This window comes from Neophocaena asiaeorientalis, unplaced genomic scaffold, assembly GCF_003031525.2.
Source record: "Neophocaena asiaeorientalis asiaeorientalis breed wild unplaced genomic scaffold, Neophocaena_asiaeorientalis_V1.1 scaffold177, whole genome shotgun sequence".
Lineage (NCBI taxonomy): Eukaryota > Metazoa > Chordata > Mammalia > Artiodactyla > Phocoenidae > Neophocaena > Neophocaena asiaeorientalis.
This window is the reverse complement of record NW_020172779.1, coordinates 5,268,849-5,294,153: the sequence shown is the minus strand read 5'-3', so window position 1 is coordinate 5,294,153 and position 25,305 is coordinate 5,268,849. Positions and strand designations below refer to the sequence as shown.

The following is a 25,305-nucleotide window of genomic DNA, read 5'->3' as shown; positions in this document are numbered from 1 at the left end:
AGGAATATCTAGTTATAGCTAAATTCTGGGATCAAACTCTAATCCGTGGATGGAAGATAGGTTTCACCTTGAGTGCCATTCTTTAAGCACTGCCTGGAAGAATGCTAAGCCAAAACTCAGCCGAGAACTTGCACATAAAATCCTCCATAAAAGTATTTAGAAATTAAAAAAAAAACACACAGGGAAAGTAAATCAGAAATTAATGAGTTTGGTTATTTAAAGGTGGTGAGTAAAGCTGGGTGGAAGAAATAGGGGAAGTCACACTTCTTTTGAGTATTACCCTTTTGTATACTTTTTTACTTTTGGAACCACATTAATGTTTTATGTACTCACAAATTAACCTGACTGTATTAAATATGAATAATAAAACCACAGTGAACAGGGAAGAAAAGAACTAACCCAAGATCCTTTTGAACACAGACATTTTAATATATACCCCACGCTAAAGGCAAATACCAAACTCTAATCAACAGACTTTTTGCTAAGTGTTTAATTAGCAAGTTTGAAACTATTTCTATGATTGAGCATATAAGCAGGTGCGTTTAAGATATCAGGAGCCATGTTACCCAACTCTTTTGAATAGAGAGTTGTAAATATGGAAAAAGAAATGCTAGAATAAACCCTGTGGTATGGATAGATGATAGATACAAGGTACAATAAGATAGAGGATAGAAAGATAGATAGATAAATAGATAATGGACTCGTGTGTGTGTGTGTGTGTGTGTGTGTGTGTGTGTGTGTGTGTGTGTATTCTCAGATAAATGGGCCTAGAAACAATGACAACCCAGAAGCATAAACACATCTAGTAACCACATTTTGGTATCTAAATACCATTCTCCATGAAAAAACCCCAACTCCTTGAAGAAGTGGTTGATTTCAGGACAGGGCACAAAAACTACAAGAGGAGCCTGGAATGCAAGGTTTGTGCCAGAAAGTAAGGAAGAGCTTCAAGAATGATGGGGATATATTAAAAGGGCATAGGAGACACCTTGAAATAGCTCCCACTGAGCAGTTCTGGAAGAATTTGAGCATCAAAATACATGATAGTAACAGATTATAATCCATCACATGAAATAAAAATTCATAATAAATAAATAAATACGGGAGAAGGGAAAGATCTCCCTTACAGTAGAATGCCACCTAATAAATGCAGAATGAACAATGAAGTTAGGAAAATTATCATTTCAGAAACATTATAGTACTAGCTGACTCAGGCAAGAATCATCAATGGATGTTAAAATAAGTGGGTAAAATGAAACAATATTTACATAGTGTCATATGAATTTGTAACATTGACAAGCTTGAGCATCCCCAAACAAGAAATTAACATAAAATGGTTCCAAGTTGGTAGCAACCAAGGGGCACCTCTCTGGAGGTGCTCACTCCTAAACTATGCTGTGAAGAATTCCCACAAAAGAGCTCACAAATCAAAGTGACATGTCAAACAAGAAAAAAAGCACCATGAATGAAAACCAGTAAAGAAAAGAAAATAAAAATTTACCCCTAAAATACTTTAGATAATATAATTATTGGGTTCAGGATATAAAATAAACATGATTAAGACAGCAGAATAATTTTAAAAAAAACACTAAAATGGAACAATGTACCAGATAAATTTCTAGCAAAATTTTCAAAAATTCAAATATAATTTCTAGAAAGAAAAGATTTACTCATTAAAAAGGACAGGCTAAAAAGCAGATTAGAAAGAGGTAAAAAGGTAATTAGTATACTAATAGATAAATAAAGGAAATTACCCAAAATGTCATTGATAATATCAAAGAGGTAGAAAATGTGAAAGTTAAGAGACATAGATCATCAAAAAAGACTATCTATGATAAATATAATTTGAATACAGAGAGAGAAAGAAGGAAGAGAGAAAGAAATAGGTAACTGAGAAAAGGAATATTTGAAGGGCTAAAGGTTGAGAATCAGTGAAAGTTATAAATCCTGATTCTGGGAGCACAAAGAGATCTATAACAAGACTTATTGTAGTGAAACAACAGAACACCAAAGAAAAAGAACAGAAAGCCTGAAAAACATCTGGAGAGAAAAGAGAGACTGCCTGAAAAGGAATAACATTTAGACTGTCAACAGACTTGTCTTAAACAAGAGCCAAAAGAGAGTGAAATATCTTCTAAATGATTAGAGACAACTTTCAACCTGGTACCCAGCTAGTCTTTCAAAACTGAGGGTGGGCGGCAAATATTTTTGTGTGAATAAAGTTAAGTTTACCACCACAGATCTTCTCTAAAGGAAACTGAACACATGCAGAAAATCTGAGATGCAAGATGGAATAATGAGCAAAGAAATTTATAAACATGGGAAGTTCTGGACAAACAATGACTGTTAAAATTATAATTATTATAAATATTACACCTTCATGAGGCAAAAACGTTAAAATTAATGTATTTGTTATGAATTAAGTAAAATATAGAGGGTAGATAATTGAAGTTAAAGTACTATAAAATTTTGTATTGGTTGGGAAATGGTAAATATACTGATTAGTTTTAGAGTTTGGTTTTGTAAGCACACTAAAAATTTAATTATAATCATACACAAAAGAATTAAATACCTACTAGTTCAGTAGAGGGGAAAATGTATTTAAAAAAAAGAAAAGTGATCAATTTTAAGTAAATAAGGCATACAAGGGGAAAATGTAGCATAATAGGAAGCATAAAATTAATGGCAAATCCAAAATGTAAGTGGACTACAGACACCAATTAAAATACAGAGATTGTAAGAGATGATTTTTAAAAATCCAACTAAATGCTCTTTAAAGATTTAGTCACCTTGAACCTGAGAACACATATAGGGTGAAACTTAAAGGGCAGAGAATCAATATGTTATGTGACTATTAAACAAAACAGTGTCTAAGTCAAATATTGAATTACTAAGAATAAAGAAAATTTTTACAAAATAAAAAGAATTATTCACTAGGACAATATAACAACTCTTATTTTACATGAACTTAGCCTCTAATTAAAGCAAAACTACCAGAGTTACAAAGAGAAATGGACAAATCTCCCAGACACAGAGATTAAAATTTTTCTCAAGAACACATGCGATCGTTAAAAACAAACTGACCACATTTAAACAATAAGTCTGAACAAATTTTTTAAAAAATTGGTACCACAATGCAATTGTTAGACACCAACAACAAATACATATCTTTTTAAAAATCTCTGTATGTTTAGAAATTAAATAATATATTTCTAAATAACTTGTGGATCAAAATAGAAAGCCTAGTAGAAATTAGAAATTATATAGTATGAACTACATAAAAATAAAACTACATATCAAAATCTATGTGATACAGCTAAAGCAGTACTTGGATATTTGTAGCCTTAAAAAATGCATATAATAGAAAAGGAGAAATATTGAAAATTAATGAGATAAGCATTCAATTCAGGAAGTTAGAAAAAGAAAAACATAATAAGGAAAGAATATTATATATAAAAACATATAAAATAATAAGATACCACAGACAAGATGAACAAGGTTGAAGATATGCACACATTATAATTGAATAATTCAATATCTAGGTGTATATGCTACAGAAATTCTACCACATGTACAGAAGGCAACATAAATAAGAATACTTATAGCAATTTATTTTTATAGCAATTTTGTAATAGCAAAATACTGGGAACATCAGAGTAGAAGAGTCAAATATATTGGGTTATAATTATCCAATGGAATTCTACACAACAAAGATGAATAACTTGCCTCACATAAGTCAACAGGGATAATTCAAAAATCTAATATTTTGGGGAAAAAAAGCAAGTTGCAAAGTATACATAGATTTTTATTAAATGTATACAAAATTTAAGATATGAATTCATAATTAAAATATGGTTTCAGGATTCATATATTTATGTAGTAAAATGATAAAGACACATATTGGAATGATAAACACTGAATTCAAATACTGGCAGCCTCTTAGAAGGGGAGGAAAAGGAATATTCAAGGATATTTAGGGAGCTCCAACTGTGCTGTTTATATTTATCTTCTTAACTAGATAAAGTTGTTTATTACTTATTTTTAGACTTTTTATATACCTAATATATTTAACAATAAATCATAATAATATAGTTAATATAAATATAAAATTATAAATTATTAGAAGAAATAGGAAAACTTTGAAACTGAGAATTTCAAATATTGGAAAGAGTGTACGTTTTAAGAAGAAATTATTGAAAAAATTGTGTCAGTTTGGTAGACTATCAAAATTGTAAAATTTGCATATCCTTTAACCCTGCAATTTCATTTTTAGAAGTATACAGTTTTTGCAATGTGTTCGTAAAGTTTTAAAATTAAACCGAGATGAAGAAGGAAGGAGATGAAGAAGGAAGAAAGGTTGGTAGGTCACAAGACTATGGGGGCCTTGAAAGTCTTGATAAGGATCTGGCCTCCATCCTAAGAGCAGTGGAAAGCCATTAAAGGGGTTTTAAGATGTGCGGGGGTCGGAGGGGTGGTACGTGGAGCGTAGAGTCAGATTTGTTTTGCAAAGATCACTCTAACTTCTGGACAGAGAACAAATTGAGATCTTGCTAAATAATACTGCACACCAGGAAAGAAAGGGGAGCTTAGCAGAGTATTGGCAATAGACATGGAAAGAAATGAACAGATTCCGTCATTATTTCAATAGAAAATAAACCCACTAGAACTTAGTGATGTATTAAATATGGAAAAGTAAGGGAGAGAGAAGTGTTGACAGTTACTATGTGTGAGGATGGAAGGAGGGAATGAGGTGGGGCTGAGGGAGATTTTCATATTAGATCTGTACTCCTCTGATGGGACCAAAGGCCAAGGATGTATGTATTGCCTGTGTTCTTAAGACAACTCAATCCCCCAAATAAGCAAATAATAAAAAAAAAAATCTGACCTTCTTCTGGTACAGATGGTTTATTCTCATTTCCTTTGTCCAAAACCTTGACTCTGGGTTTTGGTTCCTTTCTTTTTTCTAAATCTTTAACTGGAAAAAAAGTAAAAATACAGCAACATGTTAGGTTAAAGTCTAAAAGAAAATATTCAATCAATTTTTACTAAAACCCTTGCAAGTATTGAAAGTTTAAAGTAGAAATTAGCTCCATGGTAGAATCTCATTTCAGAAGATTGGAACTGCTATTTTTTTCAATTTTGTCATGGGAATGTGTGGAAATCACAGAATTACTTTGGTAGAGTATTCACTATGGGCAGATGTATCAAATAAATTTAACCCTTCATAATTGTTATAAAATCAAAAGATTAGCCCCATTTCAGACATGAGGGAATGAAGGCCCAACAGGCTAAGGAGCTAAGACTTATCTCATAAAACCAGAAAGTGTTGGCACAGGATTCAATCCACGTCTTCAGATTTCTGGAAGGCCTGTGAGCTGGCCCCTGTTCTAGAAAGATCTTAGCCATGAATATACTCATTTGGAGTTGGTCTATCTGCAATAGAAGATAGGGAACTCCATAATAATTTCCTTTCAAACTTAAAAAAAATGTTTCCCTACTAATAAATAGTAGTATTTCTTCGTTACTTTCTTTATGAAATATTCAGGAACCCACAATGACCCTCGGTCCTTTAATACATTCATTCCTGTGTACTCCAGTAGCTTTACTTTTCACTCCACAGCAGCTTCCCTGCTATTGCTTGGCACCTGAAGTTGTCCTGAGTCATTGCTAAATGGCAGTGTTATCTGCACAAATAAAATACCCTGTGAAAAGGAGGAAGTGATCCCATGGCAGAATATTTCATTTAATTATTGCATTCACTTCATGGAAATCTGCAAACTTATTGGAGGGTTGGCTCTGTAGGGTAAGCAATGATTTCCTTTGAACCATCCTTCTTGCCTTCTTAGGGTATTATTCCATGAATCCTGTCTTTATCATCTCTTCCTCCTCTTCCTCTTCTTTTTACTGGCTTCCACCCCTTTGCTAAAAGGGTTTCAGACTTGCCATCTGCCAAGGCCGGGTTGCTCTAGTTCTATGATTCCTTTATAGAAACCTTCCTTGGCTTTCTGGTACTTAGAGATTAAATACCATGATTAAAAATAATAATAAATACAAGATGCCTTAATCCTGCTATTTCCACTGATCTTCTCATTTTCTAAATCCATGTTTTAGACGACATCTTCTGACTTCTTTATAAGGCGCGGACACTTTGGAACACCTCTTCCTTTAAATTCTTTTCTTTCTCAGTTTTTAAAAAAGCATTATCCTGGGTGTTCTCATATTCCTCTGACCCCTCCTTTACATTCTCATCCTTTGGATCATTTTTCTGCTTCCATTCCTGAAACACAGTCATAAACTACATTTCCCTTGCATCCCTGTCACCACGCCTACAATTTTATCATCCCACAGTTTTAATTCTCACCCTTCCGTGGATAATTTCCAAATCTATATGTTCAACCCCACCCACACATAGACCATGGCCTCAAATTGCTTTCATTCTGTAAAAGAAAATAAGTCTGCAACTTTAGTGTGAGGAAAGTTGTGCTAAAAGTAGAAATAGATCTGGGAAAGAATAATTGCAGAGGTGGAGACTCTGAGAAACTTCACCAGGAAGGTGCCATTTGGGCCAAACTTTAAAAAATGAGCAAGATTTTGCAGGCAGAGATTAGCAAAATATATTTCCAAAGGGAAAAATAGTGGCCAAAAATAAAGTTTGCCAAAATACGGCCAAAATCCATTCTACAGATAAACAAGAAAAAAAAAAAATAGTCACTTTGAATTGGGCCACTAGGTCACATACAAGATGTAACACGTGTCACGCCAAGCTTCTGTCCTCCTCACGCAGGAGGCAAAATCAACTAGAAAACAGACTGTCAAGAGTAAAGTGGTATTAATCATAACAACAAAAGCAACCATGCCCCTACTGTGTGCTGACGTGAGTTAGTCCACACAATAATAGGCACAAACCATCACCCCATTTGCCCACAAGGAAACTGAGGCTAAGAAGTTAAGTTGCTTGGCCAAATACACACACCAGATTTGGAATCATAACAGTTCAGACATGCCTTTCTGTCTTCAAAATCCAAAGATTGTTCCTTATGTTTCCCTGTGTAGAAGACGGACTTATGAAAAATTCAAATCCCTACACGAACTGCAAACCTATATCCACAGGATTTGTCTAGATCATTATTTTCCTGGATCCAAGAATGAAAGGTTTCCAGGGAGGGGAGAACAGGCTTTAGTTCCATCTCACAGGGAGCAAAAACATAACTGAAATGCAAAATGGAAAAGGAAACCATCCAAACAAAGTTATTTTAATTTCATTCTTATAAATTGTTATTTGGGAAGAACTAAGACCTCTAACCTGCCAATAAAAATAACATAGCTAAAAAATATATATGCGTCCATATAATTTATCTAACAAGTTGGACTGTTTCACTAAGATTATGTCAGCAGAGCTAAGCAAACTGAAAACAAATGCATTTCCTTTTAAATGTTTTGAGTAAATATCTGTTGGCAAAGTTTTAAGGCTACCTGTGATTCTTATGCTGCTAGTCAGTGGAATATTTGCAATAATCAATCGCACAAAAGCTTAAGACTAAAGTGAAATGAATTGTTTCTCCTTGTCCTTTTTACTGCTTCTCACAAACTTTAAGGAAAGTTATTTCCCTTACTCATGTAGGAATGTCAGAGGCCAGAAACTGAAGCACAGTGCCAATAAAATGAGACAGAAGGCTGATTTATATTGAAAATAACATAAAACCCTTTCCCAGAGCTTCCAGACACTGTAAATCTCAAAAGAATGTAACATTTAAAACATCTGTATGTCCTGCTGACAGGTGGATTCACCAAATGTTTTTTTGTTGAGAAGTTTCAAGAGGTAGCGGGTTAACAAAGTTTTTCTTTTTAATTTAAGAAAAATCACAAAATGTGTCTCGTAAAACATAACCTAGAAGAGAAAGATAAAAAGGAAGGGAGCGGACACGGGTTCGTGCCCTGGTCCGGGAAGATCCCACATGCCGCAGAGCGGCTGGGCCCGTGAGCTGTGGCCGCTGAGCCTGCGCTCGTCAACAGGAGAGGCCACAATAGTGAGAGGCCCGCGTACCGCAAAAAAAAAAAGGAAGGGAGGGATAGAAAAATCCAGATAGAACATTGCTGTATATAGAGTTCTAGAACCCACAGCCTCCCCGATTTGTGGATTAACCCTTTAAAAAGCTATTGTTATTTGAAATGATGTGTAGGATTTACTTCAAAATAATATGAGAGAGGGGAGTATGGGGGTATAAATGAAACAAGAGTGACCATGAATGGTTAATTGTTGAAGCAACTGACGAATATTTAGGGGTTTATTTTATGAATCTGCTGATTTTTTAAGTTATGTTTAAAATTGTCCTTAATAATGAGTTGGGTTTTTTAAAGAGTCTACCTTAACAATGAAGTAACACAGAAAGTTAACCAGGACAGACCTCTTCTGTTTGTATTCCTGATACACAAAACTCTGCCCTCCAATTAGATAAGTCATCTCCAGGAAGAAGGAGTTGCTGTAGTCTCTGGTCACTAGAATATAAGGTCCATGGGGGCAGGGATTTGTCATGTTCCCAGGGCTTAGAACAGGGCCTTACACTTAGTAGCCATGCAATATACACTTGTTAAGTGGGAAGAAAAAAAAAAAGAATGAGTGAATGAATGAATATTTCCTGAAAGGCAAAAGAATCAGGGTCTTTGTGGACAACTTTTAAATTCAACATAAGGAAAAGCTTTCTAATGGAACAGCACAGACCTGGATAGGGCTGCCTCAGAGCTTTCTCTCCTGCTTAGAATGTCTCTGTATGTCAAGTATTATCCCAACTTACTATTTGAGAACTGGCTCAAATATGAAGACACTCCCATCCATTCTCTTGCTAGACCATTATGGGGGCAGAGAGAGTATCTCCCTTCACAGAATCCTGAAAGTATTTATTGAGCAGCTATTATGTGCTGGGTAGATGAGATGTCTGCATAAGGCTCAGTGGACAGTGTCAGGGAGAGCATTTAAGAACTAAAACCTTTTTAAAGGATAAGTAGGAACACCATGAAATGGGTAAAGGAAGGGACAGAGAATATTAGAGATAAAAGGAACTCACAGAAGATTATATACTAAATGTCTTTTAAGATCTTTTCAAATCTAAACAATCTAGGATTTTAACCTGTTATCGATACAATATTTACCACAGACTCAAACTCAGAGCTGAGACAGAGTCCCATGGCAGCACTCTATGATCTGTAAATACATACTTCTGAATTGACCTTGGGCTGGCTTGCTTTCTTTGTCTTTACTGTATGCAATAATTTGAACTGTGTAATTCTGGTCTGGCATAAGACCTTGAATAATCGCTTTAGTTGCAGTGTTCTGGAGATTCAATTGATTGGTTTTTCCACCTATAATAAAACAGAAAGATAAATCAGTTCTAAGAAGTGGGTTAACTGTGCACATTAAGAAATTTTAGAAATCAAGATTTTAAAGGAGAAGACATTCAAAAATATGTATAATGCTATTACATAATACTAATTTTAGTACACTTTTCATTCTCACTTTCAGTTACACTCTTTGCATTAGACAAACAGTCGTCTAAACTAGATAAAAACACATTTGCAAATATCTTTCATCATAACACTGTTGCTTTTTTTTTTAACATCTTTATTGGAGTATAATTGCTTTACAATGGTGTGTCGGTTTCTGCTTTATAATGAAGGGAAACAGCTATACATATACATATATCCCCATACCCCTTCCCTCTTGTGTCTCCCTCCCTTCCACCCCCCCATCCCACCCCTCTAGGTGGTCACAAAGCACCAAGCTGATCTCCCTGTGATATGCAACTGCTTCCCACTAGCTATCTATTTTACATTTGGTAGTGTTTATATGTCCATGCCACTCTCTCACTTTGTCCCAGCTTACCATTCCCCCTCTCTGTGTCCTCAAGTCCATTCTCTAGTAGGTCTGCGTCTTTATTCCCATCCTGCCCCTAGGTTCTTCAAAAATGGCCATTTTTTTTTTTAGATTCCATATATATGTGTTAGCATATGGTATTTGTTTTTCTCTTTCTGACTTACTTCACTGTGTATGACAGAGTCTAGGTCCACCACCTCACTAAAAATAACTCAATTTCGTTTCTTTTTATGGCTGAGTAATATTCCATTGTATATATGTGCCACATCTTCTTTATCCATTCATCTGTGGATGGACACGTAGGTTGCTTCCATGCCCTAGCTATTGCAAACAGAGTTGGCTGGGCCCGTGAGCCATGGCCGCTGAGCCTGCGCGTCTGGAGCCTGTGCTCCGCAACGGGAGAGGCCACAACAGTGAGAGGCCCGCGTACCGCAAAAAGAAAAGAAAAGAAAAGAAAAGAAATATTTAAAGTGATGAAGGAGAAAATCCTACACCCAAGATTACTCTACCCAGCAAGCATCTCATTCAGATTCGATGGAAAAATTAAAACCTTGACACACAAGCAAAAGCTAAGAGAATTCAGCACCACCAAACCAGCTTTACAACAAATACTAAAGGAACTTCTCTAGGCAGGAAACACAAGAGAAGGAAAAGACTTACAATAAAAAACCCAAAACAATTAAGAAAATGGGAATAGGAACATGAATATCGATAATTACCTTAAATGTAAATGGATTAAATGTTCCAACCAAAAGACACAGACTGGCTGAATGGATACAAAAACAAGACCCATATAGATATGGGTCTACAAGAGACCCACTTCAGACCTAGGGACACATACAGACTGAAAGTGAGGGGATGGAAAAAGATATTCCATGCAAAAGGAAACCAAAAGATACCTGGAGTAGCAATTCTCATATCAGACAAAATAGAGTTTAAAATAAAGACTATTACAAGAGACAAAGAAGGACACTACATAGTGATCAAGGGATCAATCCAAGAAGATATAACAATTGTAAATATTTATGCACCCAACATAGGAGCACCTCAATACATAAGGCAAATGCTAACAGCCATAAAAGGGGAAATCGACAATAACACAATCATAGTAGGGGACTTTAACACCCCACTTTCACCAATGGACAGCTCACCCAAAATGAAAATAAATAAGGAAACACAAGCTTTAAATGATACATTAAATAAGATGGACTTGATTGATATTTATAGGACATTCCATCCAAAAACAACATAATACACATTCTTCTCAAGTGCTCATGGATCATTCTCCATGATAGATCATATATTGGGTCATAAATCAAGTCTTGGTATATTTAAGAAAATTGAAATCGTATCAAGTATCTTTTCCGACCACACTGCTATGAGACTAGATATCAGTTACAGGTAAAAATCGGTAAAAAATTAAAAGCACGTGGAGGCTAAACAATACACTACTTAATAACCAAGAGATCACTGAAGTAATCAAAGAGGAAATCAAAAAATACCTGGAAACAAATGACAATGAAAACACGACGACCCAAAACCTATGGGATGCAGCAAAAGCAGTCCTAAGAGGGAAGTTTGCAGCAATACAATCCTACCTCAAGAAACAAGAAACATCTCAAATAAACAACCTAACCTTACACCTAGAGTAATCGGAGAAAGAAGAACAAAAAAAACCCAAAGTTAGCCAAAGCAAAGAAATCATAAAGATCAGATAAGAAATAAATGAAAAAGAAATGAAGGAAATGATAGTAAAGATCAATAAAACTAAAAGCTGGTTCTTTGAGAAGATAAACAAAACTGATAAACTATTAGCCAAAATCATCAAGAAAAAAAGGGAGAAGACTCAAATCAATAGAATTAGAAATGAAAAAGGAGAAGTAACAACTGACACTGCTGAAATACAAAGGATCATGAGAGATTACTACAAGCAACTATATGCCAATAAACTGGACAACCTGGAAGAAATGGACAAATTCTTAGAAATGCACAACCTTCTGAGACTGAACCAGGAAGAAACAGAAAATATGAACAGACCAATCACAAGCACTGTAATTGAAACTGTGATTAAAAATAGCACAGGGAGATCAGCTCAGGGCTTAGTGACCACCTAGAGGGGTGGATAGGGAGGGTGGGAGGGAGACGTAAGAGGGAGGGGATATGGGGATATATATATATACATATAGCTGATGCACTGTTATACAGCAGAAACTAACACAACACTGTAAAGCAATTATATTCCAATAAAGATGCTAACACCAACAAAAAAATCATCCAACAAACAAAAGCCCAGGACCAGATGACTTCACAGGCGAATTCTATCAAACATTTAGAGAAGAGCTAACATGCTTACTTCTCAAACTCTTCCAAAATATAGCAGAGGGAGGAACACTCCCTAACTCAATCTACGAGGCCACCCACCATCACCCTGATAAAAAAACCAGACAAAGATGTCACAAAGAAAGAAAACTACAGGCCAATATCACTGATGAACGTAGATGCAAAAATCCTCAACAAAATACTAGCAAACAGAATCCAACAGCACATACACCATGATCAAGTGGGGTTTGACCCAGGAATGCAGGAATTCTTCAATATAAGGAAATCAATCAATGTGATAAACCATATTAACAAATTAAAGGAGAGAAGCCATATGATCATCTCAGCAGATGCAGAAAAAGCTTTCGACAAAATTCAACACCCATTTATAATAAAAACCCCCCAGAAAGTAGGCATAGAGGGAACTTTCCTTCACATAATAAAGGCCATATATGACAAACCCACAGCAAACATCGTCCTCAATGGTGAAAACCTGAAACCATTTCCACTAAGATCAGGAACAAGACAAGGTTGCCCATTCTCACCTCTATTATTCAACATAGTTTTGGAAGTTTTAAACATAGCAATCAGAGAAGAAAAAGAAATAAAAGGAATCCAAATCTGAAAAGAAGAAGTAAAGCTGTCATTGTTTGCAGATGACATGATACTATACATAGAGAATCCTAAAGAAGCTACCAGAAAACTACTAGAGCTAATCAATGAATATGGTAAAGTAGCAGGATACAAAATTAATGCACGGAAATCTCTAGCATACCTATACACTAATGGTGAAAAATCTGAAAGTGAAATTTAGAAAACATTCCCATTTACCACTGCAACACAAAGAATGAAATATCTAGGAATAAACCGACCTAGGAGACAAAAGACGTGTATGCAGAAAATTATAAGACACTGATTAAAGAAATTAAAGATTATACAAATAGATGGAGAGATATACCATGTTCTTGGATTGAAAGAATCAACATTTCAACCTATGTGTCCATCCACAGATGAATGGATAAAGAAGATGTGGCACATATATACAATGGAATGTTACTCAGCCATAAAAAGAAACGAAATTGAGTTATTCGTAGTGAGGTGGATGGATCTAGAGACTGTCATACAGAGTGAAGTACGTCAGAAAGAGAAAAACAAATACCGTATGCTAAAACATATATATGGAATCTAAGAAAAAATAAAAAAGGTCATGAAGAACCTAGGGGCAAGACGGGAATAAAGCACAGACCTACTGGAGAAGGGACTTGAGTATATGAGGAGGGTGACGGGTAAGCTGTGACAAAGTGAGAGAGTGGCATGGACATATATACACTACCAAATATAAAATAGATAGCTTGTGGGAAGCAGCCGCATAGCACAGGGAGATCAGCTAGGTGCTTTGTGACCACCTAGAGGGATGGGACAGGGAGGGTGGAAGGGGGCAGACACAGAGGGAAGAGATATAGGAACATATGTATATGTATAACTGATTCACTTTTTTATAAAGCAGAAAGTAACACACCATTGTAAAGCAATGATATTCCAATAAAGATGTTAAAAAAAAAAAAAGACTGCTTTGGCTATTCAGGGTCTTTTGTATCTCCATACAAACTTTAAGATTTTTTGTTCTAGTTCTGTAAAACATGCCATTGGTAATTTGATAGCAATTGAATTGAATCCGTAGATTGCTTTGGGTAGTACAGTCATTTTCACAATGTTGATTCTTCCAATTCAGAAACATGGTATATCTGTCCATCTGTTTGTATCACATTTAGTTTCTTTCATCAGTGTCTTATAATTTTTGCATACAGGTCTTTTGTCTCCTTAGGTAGGTTTATTCCTAGGTATTTTATTCTTTTTGTTGCAGTGGTAAATGGGAGTGTTTCCTTAATTTCTCTTTCAGATATTTCATCATTAGTGAGCGTATAGGAATGCAAGAGATTTCTGTGCATTACTTTTGTATGCTGCTACTTCACCAAATTCATTGATTAGCTATAGTAGTTTTCTGGTAGTATCTTTACGATTCTCTATGTATAGTATCATGTCATCTGCAAACAGTGACAGCTTTACTTCTTGTTCCCCAATTTGGATTACTTTTATTTCTTTTTCTTCTCTGATTGCTGTGGCTAGGCTAAAACTTTGGAGGTAATTTTTAATTGTCAATAGACCAAAAGAACTGATACATGTTGAAACAGAGGTAGTGAGGATTCTTGATAGTCTGAAAATTTTGCCTCAGGAAAATTATGGGGAGTCCAATAGTTATTCTTTAAATTTGGGGAACATTATTTTCTTGAGTAGAGGGTAAGATTTCAAGCTCCAAAGCTTAAATAAAACCAAAATCTTTCAAATGAGCTTAAAGCAGCACTTAGCACAATACATTTTTAGGTCCCTGTGTGCAAAAAATTCCTAATACTCTAAAAAATACAGTTGAGTGTTTTTACCTGCAGCTGGAGTCACAAGAAGTTTGTATCCACCAAATTTCCCTCTCGGAGCCTTCCATGAAATCTGGATACTATCATGAGATAATACATTATATCTTAACCTTGTGGGTGGAGCCACTGAAAAGGAAAAACAAAAATTTTTTTAATTTTGAAACTTTTAAACTTCCACTGTTAAGTTGAAAAGACAAAGTAATGTAATCCGAATATGCAAGACTTCATGTTCTTTCTACAACTGTGTTAGTGAGTTGATCAGTTTGCAAAATAACACAAACTCAAAGGCATTTGTTTCTTACTCAGGAGATAAGCATTTGCCAAGTAGTACTGATCTTGTGACAAAGAACTATGACTTAGGGTTAGAATTTAATACCTTAGTCCGGCTTAATAATTGAAGCCAACCTTGTAAAATGTTTTTATTATGTTATAAGGATGAATTTTTGTACTTGGAATACGAAAGCTTTTGTAATCTACTCTAGTGGGATCTGTTTTATGCCTTTAGGTTTTTCACTATATTAACTACTTTTTATGATATGATAATTTAAGGTCATTACAGACATATTATAGTAATAAGATCTTCATTTAAAAACATTTTGAGAAAGAGATTGTAAAGGACCAAAATAAAAAATAATAATAAAAGATAATTGCTTTATAAACTTGAATTCATTCTTCACGTGTAGCTGATTTATATCTTTCAGAAAGACACACAGCACATGGTCATGAATCATCCCAGCATATTTAATCTTTCCCGATAGTTCACAAAATAGGTCGGTCTATATTACTTTTTGTGTAAGTCATTCAAACTTCAAAACATATTTTTGGAGCTCTACAGCAGTGCTCCAGAATTTCTAAAGAAATATTTTCGTAAGAAGATTTTTACTATATAATATATAAATTAGTTTGTCACAAAAGAAAATTTAATGCTTAACAGAAAAGTTAGCACTTATTACCCACTTTTATGCCTGGCCTTTCTTTCCCACTTTAGGACACAGAGTCTGGGGAAGGAAACAAACATTCTTTTTAGTAGGTATATAGCATAATAAGGGGTTTGGACATTAGTTTGATTCCCAGTTCTGTCACTTATTAGATGAATAAGCTTGAGCAAGTGATTGTTTCTTCCAACGACTTATCTTTAGAAAAGGTGACAGCAATACCTTCTGCACAGGATAAGTGAAAATGTTAAAGAAGATAACGGATATAACGCATTATGATAGGTGGCCAATAAATGTTTGTTCCCCTCCTCCTTTACTTCATCTAATGGATGATCTCAAAAGCTTATTTAATATTCACAAAAATACATTGCTATCCCAATTTTATATATAAGGGATACAAGGAGAAGCTAAGAGATTCATCCAAGTTCACATACTGGTGCACGACACTCTCTGACCTCAAACAAAATGCTCTGTTTCTTCGGGAGAAGATTTATATTAAGAAGTCACCCTTCACTTAGCTAGAAGAATGAGTAATTTAACACTACAAACTCTCCACTCATCTGAAATCAGCAAGAACTGAAGAACACAATCTTAAGAGTATTCTCTCTCTACTTGCCATTTACTACCTCTTAGCAGAGGATGCTAGTCACACAAAACAAAAACACAAGCTTCCCATTCTCAATATGACATGAATGAAAAAGTCTACATTTCTCTGGCTTATGGGAAAATATGGATTTATCATAAGAACTGCTATGTTGAACTAGAAAAGGAAGTTGGCTAAACCTAACATTTGGATGAACAGAGACTATTACTGTTTGGCTTTGACTGGAACCTGGGGAGAAAAATGTATTTATAGATAGGTTCTTATTACTTATGGCAGAAAATTAAAAATAAAAGTTTTTAAATGTTAAACAACACATCAGTTTCTGAGCCAAATCTTGCCAGTGGGCTGGTAGACATCCTTGGCCAAGCTTATCGCAAGGTCCTCATTTTTGCTCCTTTTTAAAAAAACTGAGTACACAGTATAAAGGTTACTAAAGGCCTGACAGAGGCTTCTGGTGTGTGTTTTTTTTTTGTTTTTTTTTTCTCGGTACTAGGTCCTCTCACTGTTGTGGCCTCTCCCGTCGCGGAGCACAGGCTCCGGACACGCAGGCTCAGCAGCCATGGCTCACGGGCCCAGCCGCTCTGCGGCATGTGGGATCTTCCTGGACCGGGTCACGAACCTGTGTCACCTGCATCGGCAGGCGTACTCTCAAGCACTGCGCCACCAGGGAAGCCCCTCTGGTGTGTATTTTTAAGCATTTCTAATGATTTCTAGCTTTGTTTTAATTGAACTTAGTTTTTGAAATCTACTATTTGTATTACTGGGATCTGCATTTTTGTTTTTTTCTTTTTTTTGGCCACACTTCACAGCTTGTGGGATCTTCCCAGGCCAGGGATTAAACCCAGGCCACTGCAGTGAAAGCCCAGAATCCTAACCAGTAGGTCACCAGGGAAGTCTCGGATCTGCACTTTTATTTTTGATTTCTGCTAATTCTTATAAAGTATATCAGGGGTTGGCAAACTACCACTCATGGGCCAAATCTGGCCCATTGCCTGCTTTTATAAATAAAGTTTTATTGGAACACAGCCATGCTGATTTGTTTACATATTGTCTGTGGCTTATTTCAAACTGCAATGACAAAGTTGAGTAGTTGCGATAGATACCATATAGCCCACAATGCCTGGAATATTTACTATCTGGCCTTTTGCAGAAACAGTATGCTAACCTCTGAAATAAGTGCACAATATATATAAAGTGTGCAAAGTGACCTTACTAGATAAACGTGGTAATCCTGAAAAAATGGCAGTGCTGGTGCTGAAAGAGTCATTCATCAGTAGAGCAAGAAGTCTAAATGTGATAAAGTGTTTAAGGAGTGCTAATGTCTAATGTTTGGAATTTAAGGCTGTAGAAAAGTCAGATGCAAGAAACAGCACGCCCTTCAAAGTGAGGCTCACTTGTTTGGAAAGGAATGGAACTTGACTCTTTGCATGGTCAACTAGTTTTAAAACACTTGGAGTTAATGACCATACTTCCAACTACTTCCTGCAACACATAGGGATCAGTTGGGAAGAAAAATTCTGTCTTGTTTTAAGCACTGGTTTTGTTATAATTTGTTACAGCAGCAATAGAGAACTAATACAGTCAGTATTAAAAGGTATACAGGAAACTAACTCTCTCCTCCTAATAACCTAATGCACTTTACCTCTTAGTCTCTCCATGTAATTCTTAACTTTCCCTCTACAGAGAATGTGAACCTCCATTGACCCAAATAACTGTTTATATCTGGATTATTCCAGTATTTTCTTTTCAAGACAAGTTATTAAATGAATTGGAACACAGAGAATATAATGGTGTGTTGGTTGTAGGGAAAAAATATGTATAGCATGACAGAATGGTGGCACCAATACTGTCTCAGAACTTCACAGTAAATCTATACTTGGTTCTAGCAGTGTTTGTTTTGGATGGTTACAAAAAGAAACACTAAAGATAAAGTAGCTGTCACTTAAAAACTTCAAAGCATATACATTTGAGACTTTGCATAGGGGCTAGATTTCATTTTATAGAGACCTCTGTGTTAACACATTTACCCATACTTTTTGCTGTTATTAGTAGTCAAATATATTTGGAAGTTTGAGAATATTTTCTTTACTAGTTTTCACCATCTTTGTAATAGATCATGAGATTATAACATTTTAGATTCTAAGCAAGATAAAAAGAACTCTCTAGCATATCCCAGAGTAAATTTCCCTCAAATTTTAATTTCTCCTATTTCTAAAACAATACTTTTAATACATTTACCAATACATTTAATTAAAAAATGACTGAGATAAAAAGTTAAGGTCTTCTGTTATTTGTTTGTGGTTTTTAAGACCACTTGGAAATATAATACAAATACTTCTTTGCTGTTTAAAAGTTTTTTGCTTAATAAATATAATAGTTTATTCCACCAGTATAGCACCCTAAACTATGTTTTGAAGGGGAAAACACTCTCAGTGCCCATACTGCTTCATTTCTATCAGTCAGGGATTTTTGGTTGCAAATAAAAGAAACTTTCTCTGGCCAATTTAAGCAAAAAATGTATTTGCTGGTAGATAATGAAGTAGGTCATATAATTATAGTAAAAGTTAAACAGGCTTTGAAAGTATAGGAATCTGGGAACACTCTGGATACAGTTTCTAGGAACTAGTGACCATTTTTTCTTAGGGCATGTCTTTGGAATGAAATGACTGGAGCTATTTTCCATCCTTCCATCACTGGACACAAGTTTCAGATTCTTGGGAGAGTTGGCCTGACGGGTTTGAGTCATTTTCTCACCCCTTAGCCCAGAGAGGAAGTCTGGTGGATACAGCAGCCAAGGCTCTGTGTGGTGGCGGAGGGAGTGTTGTTCCTTGGACGAAAACCAAGAGACTGTTAGAGAAGCAAGAGGCAGACTTCCCTGGTGGTGCAGTGGTTAAGAATCTGCCTGCCAATGCAGGGGACAGGGGTTCGAGCTCTGGTCCAGGAGATCCCACATGCCACAGAGCAACTAAGACCATGCGCCACAACTACGGAGCCGGCACTCTACAGCCCATGAGCCACAACTACCGAAGCCCGTGTGCCTAGAGCCCGTGCTCTGCAACAAGAGAAGCCACCACAATGAGAAGCCCACGCACTGCAACGAAGAGTAGCCCCTGCTCACTGCAATTACAGAAAGCCCGTGCACAGCAACAAAGACACAACTCAGCCAATAAATCAATAAATTTATATAAAAAAAAGAAAAGTGAGAAGGGAGGTGATCATGAGTAGGGAAGAACAGAAGATCTTCATTTCAGTGTTCCTTTGAAAAAGTAGTGTTTCAAAAATTAACGAGAATATTCCTTTAGAAAGATTTCAGATGAGGTGAGTTGAACTGAAGTGAAAGAAAGGAAGGAAGGAAGGGAGGGCAGAAAATTAGTCCTTTAATACATATTCGTATTAATAAAAGTTCTTAAGTACCTGATAACAATGAGTCTTTGACAGAAGACATAAACATTCCTTTTCTGCCTACGAGATTTGATTTTGATGAGAATGATTGCAGTGAAACTCTGAGTTTTTTTAATTTAATTTTATTTTTTTAACATCTTTATTGGAGTATAATTGCTTTACAATGGTGTGTTAGTTTCTGCTGTATAACAAAGTGAATCAGCTATACCTATACATACATCCCCATATCTCTTCCCTCTTGCATCTCTCTCCTACCCTGCCTAGACCACCCCTCTAGGTGGACACAAAGCACCAAGCTGATCTCCCTGTGCTATGCGGCAGCTTCCCACTAGTGATCTATTTTACATTTGGTAGTGTATATATATATGTCCATGCCACTCTCTCACTTCGTCCCAGCTTACCCTTCCCCCTCCCTGTGTCCTCAAGTCCATTCTCTATGTCTGAATCTTTATTCCTGTCCTGCCCCTAGGTTCCTCAGAACCACTTTTTTTTTTTTTAGATTCCATATATATGTGTTAGCACATGGTATTTGTTTTTCTCTTTCTGACTTACTTCACTCTGTATGACAGTCTCTAGGTCCATCCACCTCACTACAAATAACTCAATTTCATTTCTTTTTATGGCTGAGTAATATTCCATTGTATATATGTGCCACATCTTCCTTATCCATTCATCTGTCAATAGACACTTAGATTGCTTCCATGTCCTGGTTACTGTAAATAGAGCTGCAGTGAACATTGTGGTATGTGACTCTTTTTGAATTATGGTCTTCTCAAGATATATGTCCACTAGTGGGATTGCTGGGTCGTATGGTAGTTCTATTTTTAGTTTTTTGAGGAACCTCCACACTGTTCTCCATAGTGGCTGTATCAATTTCCATTCCCCCCAATGGGGCAAGAGGGTTCCCCTTTCTCCACACCCTCTCCAGCATTTATTGTTTGTAGATTTTTTGATGATGGCCATTCTGACTAGTATGAGGTGATACCTCATTGTAGTTTTGATTTGCATTTCTCTAATGATTAGTGATGTGAATGATTATTCATGTGTTTGTTGGCAATCTGTATATCTTCTTTGGAGAAATGTCTATTTAGGTCTTCTGCCCATTTTTAGACTGGGTTGTTTGTTTTTCTGATATTGAGCTGCATGAGCTGCTTGTAAATTTTGGAGATTAATCCTTTGCCAGTTGCATCATTTGCAAATATTTTCTCCCATTCTGAGGGCTGTCTATTTGTCTTGTTTATAGTTTCCTTTGTTGTGCAAAAGCTTTTAAGTTTCATTAGGTCCCATTTGTTTATTTTTGTTTTTATTTCCATTTCTCTAAGAGGTGGGTTAAAAAGGATCTTGCTGTGATTTATGTCATAGAGTGTTCTGCCTATGTTTTCTTCTAACAGCTTTATAGTGTCTGGCCTTATATTTAGGTCTTTAATCCATTTTGAGTTTATTTTTGTGTATGGTTTTAGTGAGTGTTCTAATTTCATTCTTTTACATGTAGCTGTCCAGTTTTCCCAGTACCACTTATTGAATAGGCTGTCTTTTCTCCATTGTATATTCTTGCCTCCTTTATTAAAGATAAGGTGACCATATGTGTGTGGGTTTATCTCTGGGCTTTCTATCCTGTTCCACTGATTTATATTTCTGTTTTTGTGCCAGTACCATACTGTCTTGATTAATGTAGCTTTGTAGTATAGTCTGAAGTTAGGGAACCTGATTCCTACAGGTCCGTTTCTATTTCTCAAGATTGCTTTGGCTATTTGGGGTCTTTTGTGCTTCCATAGAAATTGTGAAATTTTTTGTTCTAGTTCTGTGAAATATGCCATTGGTAGTTTGATAGGGATTGCATGGAATCTGTAGATTGCTTTGGGTAGTATAGTCATTTTCACAATGTTGACTCTTCCAATCCAAGAACATGGTATATCTGTCCATCTGTTTGTATCATCTTTAATTTCTTTAATCAGTGTGTTATAGTTTTCTGCATACAGGTCTTTGTCTCCTTAGGTTGGTTTATTCCTAGGTACTTTATTCTTTTTGTTGCAGTGGTAAATGGGAGTGTTTCCTTAATTTCTCTTTCAGATTTTTCATCATTAGTGTACAGGAATGCAAGAGATTCCTGTGCATTACTTTTGTATCCTGCTACTTTACCATATTCATTGATTAGCTCTAGTAGTTTTCTGATGCATCTTTAGGATTCTCTATATATAGTATCATGTCATCTGCAAACAGTGATAGTTTTACTTCTTCTTTTCCAATTTGGATTCCTTTTATTTCTTTTTCTTTTCTGAGTGCTGTGGCTAAAACTTCCAAAACTATGTTGAATAATATTGGTGAGAGTGGGCAACCTTGTCTTCTTCCTGATCTTAGTGGAAATGGTTTCAGTTTTTCACCACTGAGAACGATGTTGGCTGTGGGTTTGTCATATATGGCCTTTATTATGTTGAGGTAAGTTCCCTCTATGTCCACTTTCTAGAGGGTTTTTATCATAAATGGGTGTTGAATTTTGTCGAAAACTTTTTCTGCATCTATTGAGATGATCATATGGTTTTTATCCTTCAGTTTGTTAGTATGGTGTATCACATTGATTGATTTGCGTATATTGAAGAATCCTTGCATTCCTGGGATAGACCCCACTTGATCATGGTGTATGATCCTTTTCATGTGCTGTTGGATTCTGTTTGCTAGTATTTTGTTGAGTATTTTTACATCTATGCTCATCAGTGATATTGGCCTGTAGTTTTCTTTTTTTGTGGCATCTTTGTCTGGTTTTGGTATCAACACAATGATGGCCTCATAGAATGAGTTTGGGAGTGAGAGAAGCAGAGAAGGATAGGTGTTTGAGAAGGATAGGTGTTAGCTCTTCTCTAAATGTTTGATAGAATTCGCCTGTGAAGCCATCTGGTCCTGGGATTTTGTTTGTTGGAGATTTTTAATCACAGTCTCAATTTCAGTGCTTGTGATTGGTCTGTTTATATTTTCTATTTCTTCCTGGTTCAGTCTCGGAAGGTTGTGCTCTTTAAGAATTTGTCCATTTCTTCCAGGTTGTCCATTTTATTGGCATATAGTTGCTTGTAGTAATCTCTCATGATCCTTTAAATTCTTTGAGTTTAAAGAGAATCTTCCCTCTCAAAAAATACAGCACAACAAAATAAAAATACCCCTGTACTTTCAGTAACAAGGCTAACCCTGCAGTCGAAGAAGATAACAACTGGACCCTCCTTGGTCTTCTTGCGAAATCCCCATTTGGGATGTTTATATATTCACAAATGTTGTAATCGGCCATAACCCACATAGGAAGCCTGACTTCACTACACAAAAGATGAGTTTGTTGGCTCGCTCTGGGTTCTTGATGTGTGCCAGAAATCAAGCTTTACACTTAATTTTTGTCTTTAAAGATTTTAACTGACACAATTAACTTTTGAGTCAAGTTCATGCAAGCATTTATATTTATTACAGAGTTAAGTGTATGTATTGAAGCACCTCCTTTGTGCTTGCAAAAAGAAAAATCATGGTTCTGGTATTAAATATACAGACACTTTTGTTCCATGAGATAAGAACAATTACTTCTCCACTGCACTTACAGTGTTTCTGTCAATCTTGCTGCCTTTGCTTTGGCACAAGTCCCAGTGCCTTCCATACAGGGAAAAAGGAGCTAACTTTGAAGTTCAAACTTGTGACCTCAGGCCTGTTTCTTTCTTAAGTAACATATCTTCTTTTCAGTGTTTTTCCCCTAAAGGCAAAAACCTAAAGGAAATATAAACTTTGTGTCTAACCAAGATTTTCTTTTAATGATTACAGAATATTTATGCATCTAGGCAACAGATGGGGTCCACTGATAAAAGAAAATGGTGGCATTGTTTTTTGCTAGTGGTTGTAATGGGACTGTAGTCATATAAACCATTTGTAAATTGTTTTTAAAAAAAAGTTTAATATTGATGGATTTCGTTGTTGCCTTTGCTACACACTTTATTTCCTCGAGTAGTTCAGTTGAAGCCAATGCCACTATGGGTTCTAAAGCACCGTCCGTGTTTGGTATCTGGGCATGGTCAATATTATCTTCATTACTTCTCCTGGAGGTTCAGAAGGTTGGCCTATTGACTGAAAAGATGTTGTGGGCTATAAACTCAGACCACATTTAAAGAAAAAAGCCTGGGTAGAAGATGCTACAAAGATTTCTAATCTTTAACCTAGGAATCCTGAATGTTGTTAACTTCTTTGCCCTCCTTGCGATGTCAAGACACCTGGGGTGCAGACAGAATCAGTTGGCCCTTAGAACTGACCAGACTGAAGCCTCCATTCTGCTTCTTATACTTTTCCACTCGATGCTTCCCAGGATGCCCACTTCCTGTCACCCAGGTATGAAGTGGCAGAAATATTTTGTTGACAGTCTTTTAAAGAGACAAGGCATGATCGAGATACATATATACACACCTTATAGCCCCTTATTAACAGAATTGATTTTGCAAATTTGACTTTGCTGATTAAATTTGTATGACATATTCAGAAGCACATTAAAAATGAGCTGTTTGGGCTTCACTGGTGGCGCAGTGGTTGAGAGTCCACCTGCCGATGCAGGGGATACGGGTTTGTGCCCCGGTCCGGGAAGATCCCACATGCCGCGGAGTGGCTGGGCCCATGAGCCATGGCCGCTGAGCCTGCGCTTCTGGAGCCTGTGCTCCGTGACGGGAGAGGCCACAGCAGTGAGAGGCCCGCGTACCACCAAAAAAAAAAAAATTAGCTGTTTAACCAGCTGCCACAAAATTAATATGCTCAGTCACTGGTGAGGTCGTAACCTTCATCAAAGTTGTGGCACATTTCTACAATGTAAACAGTTAGTGAAACTGAGTAAAAGCCAACATATGACCCTGCCTAAAATCACAGCTGAACCAGTGAAGCACTCTTAAGGTAAATAAAATAAAAAATGATAATCAGAACCAAAATGGCCAGACTCCCAGACCCTAATGATTATATTCAACTTTTCCATTACCTTGACCCTGGACATTGGTGCAAAAATAAGTAATTGCCAAAAAAGCTGGAAACAGCCAATGCTGCATCTTGCACTGAAAAATCTTCATTTTATTTCCTGCTTTTCACATGGGATGTAACAGCAGTCCTAGAAACAGAGAACACAGAGGTATTTTGAGAAGACTTAAAATAAATTATATGCAGTCGTCTAAGACAAAGAAGCCAACATGTATTAGTATTGTCAGGAAGTAACTCATTCCTTAGGGCATTGTATATTTCACTCTAAAACGTACACTGATAAAAGAAAGATTTTTGAGAAGATGCTGTAAATGAAGAGAATTATTAGAAATATTTGGGTGAGAAGTTCAGAAGGTACTCTGTGACTCTTTTGAAAGGCAAAAATAGCACAATGAATTTCCCAGATGGATAAATTCCAAAAGTTGGCCTGAAATGAGCATTATAATCAGACAGTTACAACTCCCTTGCCAGTCATAAGTATAGATATACAGGACAATTCTTCTAGTGATCAAGGAGCATTTGAAAAACCACTTTGTGCGATTATTAAATCATCACTGAGCTTTCACTTCATTGGGCTGAATAACCCTTAATCTTTTCATCTTTGCTTATAATTTTTTTCTCCATATGTGTGAATCTAAAACTCTTCTAAGTTCATCCTTTTCACTAGAATATCAATAAAAGAAAAGCTCCAAGAAAAGGTGAAAGAAATGAAAAAGGGGGAAATTAAGGAAGGAAAAGAAGGAAGGAGGGAGGGAAAGAAGGAGGGGGAGGAAA

At 36.1% G+C, this 25,305-nt stretch overlaps 1 protein-coding gene across 1 annotated transcript in view; it reads right to left on the bottom strand.

The window, feature by feature from the left end:
- COL14A1 (collagen type XIV alpha 1 chain) overlaps positions 1-24,623 on the bottom strand; it is a 220,797-nt gene extending 196,174 nt beyond the window's left edge. Inside the window, exons 1-4 of the mRNA XM_024741240.1 lie at positions 24,536-24,623; positions 14,626-14,742; positions 9,214-9,357; positions 4,886-4,975 (exon numbers count right to left, since the gene is read on the bottom strand). Coding sequence (XP_024597008.1) covers positions 4,886-4,975; positions 9,214-9,357; positions 14,626-14,742; positions 24,536-24,623 — 439 coding nt within the window. The remainder of the gene's footprint in view (positions 1-4,885; positions 4,976-9,213; positions 9,358-14,625; positions 14,743-24,535) is intronic.
- Positions 24,624-25,305: the final 682 nt, after the last annotated feature.